The 6,543-nt window shown below is 26.5% G+C and overlaps 1 protein-coding gene across 1 annotated transcript in view; it reads right to left on the bottom strand.

The window, feature by feature from the left end:
- Positions 1–5,313: 5,313 nt before the first annotated feature.
- Positions 5,314–6,543, bottom strand: part of LOC136988654 (folliculin-interacting protein 1-like) — a 57,033-nt gene continuing 55,803 nt past the window's right edge. Inside the window, exon 18 of the mRNA XM_067286563.1 lies at positions 5,314–6,466. Within this exon, the coding sequence (XP_067142664.1) occupies positions 6,281–6,466 (186 nt within the window). The 3' untranslated portion in view covers positions 5,314–6,280. The remainder of the gene's footprint in view (positions 6,467–6,543) is intronic.

Genomic DNA, 6,543 nt, shown 5'->3' with positions numbered 1-6,543 from the left:
TTAATTTTATTTTATTATTTCCATACTAATTTTACATATATTTTTAATTTTATGAAGCCACCAACTCTTACCTAAGGTTTCTCTGGATGCCAAAGATTTTAAATCATCTTTATAAATGTATTCTACATCACCAAATAATGGAGACATAGCTTCAAACTATTACAATGGTTGTCACCACCACTGGGTGACAAACCTACACTAAAATTGCCATGTCACCAAATCTGGCAGTCAACATGTTAAAATACATATACAAAAATTGCACTTATTTGATACTTTGTTAATTTTTACAAAATTTATTTGTTATTTTCTTTGTTTAAATAATTTTGCCCTAAAAATTTTGTTGGAAATATACAGAAAGGCTTGTAACCTCTTAATACAAATTTTGGAAATAATTTATAATGCGGGAACTTTCGTAGCCGATTTAAAAGTACAAACATTCAAGAAAATTATGGAAAAAATAATGCTTTCATAATGTGTCTTCACTGTTTTCATTTTATAATTTTCATAATTAATTATAAAAGATGGTGTTAACTTATAATTAATGATACTCTAATTGGGTCATTAAGGAAAACTCTTGATTCCTCTTAGAATCTCAAGGGAACAAGACTGGTGATCTGAAATCCAATCACATGATGAATGAACAGAAGTAGGGCATCTAGTTTAGGAAGGCTGACTAGCTTGATACATAGGTCATTTTCAAACATGGTACAGCAGCATGCACAGAATACATATTGGCTGGGATATTGCCAAAGTAAATAAGACTTCCTATTGCTTTAGTCTGAGAATCATGCTGTAATGGAAAGTTTGCTACTGGAATAGAACAAAACTTTTCATTTCCAGTATAAAAGGAAATCAAAAGCTACAAGATTTGTTTTATTAGATATAATGAATACAGTATAAGAAGCAGGGATGTCCATACATTGAAGCACTTGGTATACATGCCCCTTTTTCCTCTTGGTTACCCTTTCACTAATTCCCAAGGGTATTCAATATTCCATTATCAATAAACAATAGAAAATTCATGGACTTTTAGCCTATTCTACAAATATAAAAGAAACTAATCAACAATATTTGTCCACTGTCCCACGAAACTTCATCGTATGTTATTCGAAACGACATTCCTCGTCTTCAAGGCCATGTTAGCCCCGAGCCACTTTGTGGCAGCACTGATCTGAAATTGAATCATCGAGTTGAAGCTTCTTCCATAATGTACAAGTGCCCTTTTTTTATAGCTTGTGTCACTCCCATTTTTATAGTCTGCCATGTTACTAACTGCACCCACATCAAACACTTGTAATGTATATGTGAAATTTGGTGAGTTCTTGTCTTTTCATGTTATTACTGTTGCTGTATGCTATTTCAGGTACAAATAAATCAGCTTCACTTTTTCACCATCCTCTTTGAATAACTCTGTATAATCACAGGTTATATTACAAAAGTAGTATATTTCCTATTATAAGTTATTGTTTTTATATAAAGTTGTTTGATTTTGAAGATAATCCTTGAAAATATTTAATTGAACATTGTCATTATATTACTGGTAAAATTTAACGCATCACAGGAGTCGTAAGTAAGAAAAGAATTTTGAAATTAGATTAATTACAAATAAAAAAATTTGTAAATAAAACTATAAAATTATATATAAATTGTTAGAAGTTATCACGTGGAAAATTATTTAACAACTAGAAATTCCCCCGTCAAGTATGATGGACTACTTCCTATCAAAAAATAGATTGAAAAAAATTGAGAAGTTAGCAATTTCAATAAATTTGAGTAGCAGCTAATATTTCTACAAATTAAATCAGTGACGTAGCGAGAGGGGTGCAAGCGGGTGTATCATGCACCGGGCACCGCTCGCAGAGGGGCGCCCAAATGGTCTCCAAGACAAACTATATGTGTTTCTGGAGGGGGGCGCCAATAAACTGTCGTGCCCGGGCGCCAGTTATGTTTGCTACGCCACTGAATTAAATAGCTTATACTGTCCATTGGAACATACTGTAATCGATGCATAATATATTTTAAACAACAGGCTTATTAGATGGTTACTTCCAAACAAACAATAAAACATCACGGAGTCACTATGGAAAGTTTTTAAAAAATGCATTATAGAAGTGACACGATGTAACTAATTTTTTAAAATTTAACATTTAAATTTAAAATTATGCTACTTGCCAAAATATTTAAAAATGCGACTTAAGGTAAATGTCACCGAGCCGAAATCAATAAAACTTCTTTTATAGCTAATAGTTAATATTTTTGCAAATTAGCAGCCTATATTTTGTCAGAATATAAAAAGGATATAATCAAACTTTCATCTAATTGGACAAAAATAGCAGGAGTTATAGAGAATTCAAACAAACAAACAAACACACTATAGCTTTTATATTATTAATTACTTCTTCATATTAAAACACACTTTTCAAATTTAATTTACTTTTATTTTCTATATTTATATATAATAAACCAATTTCTTACATAGAGAAAATGATTATATGCTACAGGATTATATTTACATTCATCCCCGTTTATGGAACATTACAAAGATGTTTCTAAATTCACAACATTCATTTATATATATATTTATAACTATATACACATGAATTCTACCATTAATGCTTATCTTCTACATTTGAGGCTTTCTATCCTATTTGTATATTACAGAATGAGAGAATGTTTTCTAGAATTTGATAAAAATCTTAAATCTACATTTTGATGGCAGTTATTATACTTATTTGGAATTATCTTACAGCATTTTTTGTTATACAGCTAATGTTCATAAATTCTAAAATAATGAAAACTGTTAGGTATAGTAATTGTTATTAGATATAAATATTTATATGTTATGGGACAATTTCTATTTTTCAAGCACCATTAATTGTTTTTAAAGGAAATGTTCAGTTTACATCGTTTTTTTATGGCCGACGTTATCAAAGAAATTAATGCCTTTATTCCCAAGTACCATACGTTCTTCGGTACAAAAAAATCTTTTAAAGATCAAACTCGATCTGAATTATTTAAATCACATTTACAATTAACTCTTGTATAATATCAAATTCAAAATGAGGACTGCATGGAACATAGAAATTTACAAAACTTTTAATACTGTAATTTTCAAAAAGCCAACTTACATTTTCGTAGGAAATAGAATATATTCATTCCTGATTTCATATTTGGGATCGTTAAGAATAGAGATATTAATTATATAAAATCTAAAACGATTGGTAAGTTATGACATTTTCAATAGGTAATTCACTTACACCAGAGTAGTCGAAAGAAAAGTTTACTTGTGACAAGTAGACTTTGCAACATGAGCTAATTATTTATTGTCCTGTTGTGTTACAAGAAAGATTTAAAATTCCTCATTCTTTTCATAAATAAACTTTTAATTTGATTATCTTGTATTATTACTAATTTCTATGTTACACGAGAATAAAAAGAATTTTTTAATGTATGTTTTTCTAAAGAACGAAAACAATATCTCGATATATGTGGACACAATTAGTTGATTTTAAGTTCAAAAGTTAATTAGCGTTAATATTCTGGCAGAATAACTTTTATTAATCATAAAATAACGCATAATTTATTGCATCTGAAACTTTGATGTAAAGTGAACATTATCTTTAAATACTTGGTTTGTTTTATTTTATTTTATTTTTTTTAAATTAGTGAAGAAAGTTGGCATTTGTTACAAGACACATTGGTTACATTTTGTAATACGTGCATATTTACAATATAATTTCTTCGTATTATGAACATCTAATTCTAGAAATAATGTCGGAAAATATACAGATAATCTTTTACTTAGTAAAAGTAATTTGTGCAAAAATTTCACACAAACATAAATGTTGCAGTTTAAGTAAAACTGTGCACAAATTTATTGATATGTCACATCATCATATTGAATCTTTAATCAATGTAAAGCTATTAATATTTCGGTTATTTGTACAAGAGCAGAACTTCAAATTAGTCGTACTCGACATTTATCCTAAAAGCAAATTTCCATTATGACATTCTCTATGAGAAGGCACATTAAAATGTTTAGATTTTGTTCTACTTTATGAAAAATTTTTTTTTTTTAGTATAGAATTCCAAATAAAAGTTTTGTAATTTTTAATTAATAACTGATTACTTGCACATTTTGTTCTTTGTAAAATTCTCAGACACACAAAATAGGTCAACATAAATTAAAAATTTTTTAAATAATAAATTTGGCACTGAAATTTCTCTCTTGTTACTGTATAAGACAAATACCCTCCATAGTATTTACATATCCAACATGAAATTGTTAAGTGACAGTGACATTCTTTCAATTAGCTCTTAAGCAGTTTGTAAAATCACAAAAAAACTGTAAAATCTGACAAAAAGAATAAATCTTGTTTTTATAAATTACTGTATATATATATATGACTAAATAATACAAACTGAAATTTCCTTCCTTTTTGTCAGCAAATAGGTTTCTTAAAACAACTTAAAAGAAAAAATAAATCTTAAAAATCACAAAATAAGTTAAAAATAAAATCATATTATAAAAATAGATCTTTTTCCCCCCATGTTTAATATGTTTATAACTGTACATTACATATATTTTTTACAAAAGTATTTAAATTCTTTCTTGAAAGTTAAGCAAACCTAGCTCTACAAATAACAAATTGGAAAAAGAAAAAAAAAATATTCATTTCGGCCATGCAAAATTGTCGGATTCGTATTTACAGAATCAAATTAAAATCGAAACAACAATGGCCAATGCTCCGTTCGTACGTTTATAATTACGACGAATTATACACACACCTGAGATGAAGTTAAGATGAAGGCACCACATTGTTGAATAATGTCTCAAAGCCATGTTCAACATTTTGAACTAAGATTTTCATCTAAAATTTTGAGATATGCTTATTCCATTTTTTATTTTTTAAATATAAGTAAATTGTTTGCCATTAAAAATTGTTCACTAGTTTTTTTATTAACTATTTTTATGATTATTTAATTAAAATAGCAAAATATGCTCAATCTTTCCGTCGAGAAATATTTGATTGTATGATAAAATTTAACATTTTTTTTCCTATGTTTGCTTTTAAAAATTATCAAATGAATTTTGTTCAAAATATCCAATAAAATATTTGATTCTTAATCACAGCCTTAAAATTTCGTAAGCTTAAATTTTGAAAATTCTTCAAAAAAAAAAAAAAAAAAAAAGTAAAATAAAAATTTTATTTAAAATTATTTAAATATGCCATATACCACAACAATCTGTTTATATAATCTAGATGTTAAAAATAAATATTCTGCATAGAGAACAAGAAAAAAAACAAACAATAAAAATGCAAACAGGTATTCTGTTACCTTTATTATAAAGGAATGATAAATTATCACGAAATTTATTTTGCTTTCGTGATAACTAATCTTGACCCTGTTTCTGACGGCACAAGGAAAAATACTACAAAATACAATTTTGAAAAATATATATAATGCATATATTTTTCTATTTTATATTATATTGACACATCTAGAATTAACTTCTTTTTTTTTTCTTTTTTTTTTTAACAAAGCTTTTCACAATATGGTTTTATAGCAACCAAAATATGGCACAAATAATTTCGGAGAAAACAAAAAAATATGATAAAAGTAAATTTGAATTAGTTATAAATGCAGCAGACGTATAATATTTACAATGTAAGAATATTTATATACATAATAATTTATAAATTTAATTACATTTACAACAATCATATTGCACCAAAATATTGTAAATGACTAGTAGATAATCTCAGAAAACACAGTTAGTAAAAAGTTATCACTTTATAACATCTTATAAGAAATAAATTTTCAACTAACATTGTATGTACAATACGGATTGTTTCAAATAAATGATGGATGTGGTCCCACTGCTAATCGATACCAAACTAACAAATGGCAAATACATAGTTACCAATGCTCATGTTTGCTATATTGAAAGACAATTCAAAATAAAGTCCTGTAAAATTGTTTCTGTATAAAATACATAATATATTAATTATAAAAAATTCTTTTTTTTTATTTAGGAATGCAGTTAATTCTGTATCCCATTTAGTGTTTTAACCAATTTAAATGATTTGGATTGAATATATTTACATAAAAGTGTTTTGTGCCATCAATTCTAATATAATAATTTTGCAGTCTATATACAAATATAAATTTTTGGAAACTCAATTCTTAAATATAACAAATAACACAATGTGTTAATTTTTTGTAATTAGTTAAGTCATTAATTGGAAAAATATATTAGTTAGTGATTTTCTTGACATTAATATGCTAAAGATAGGCTAGGTCTAGATACAATTGCTAATAATAAAGGAATGTCAGATGGATCTAATTTTAATGATTTTGCAATACTATCTAATTCTATTGATGAAGAATTATTAACAAATTCAGCTAGAGACAAACTTCTGAAATACAATTCTTGCAGTCTGCTCTCCAGATACATCACACACTAAAAATAGATAATTGCAAATATGTTTCTATTTTATTGTATTTATTATTAATTACTTTTCTAAGAAACTTTACTTA

This window comes from Centruroides vittatus, unplaced genomic scaffold (assembly GCF_030686945.1).
Source record: "Centruroides vittatus isolate TY-2023 unplaced genomic scaffold, ASM3068694v2 scaffold_373, whole genome shotgun sequence".
Taxonomy (NCBI): Eukaryota; Metazoa; Arthropoda; class Arachnida; order Scorpiones; family Buthidae; genus Centruroides; species Centruroides vittatus.
The sequence above is the reverse complement of the archived record's forward strand: the minus strand, read 5'-3'. Positions and strand labels throughout refer to the sequence as shown.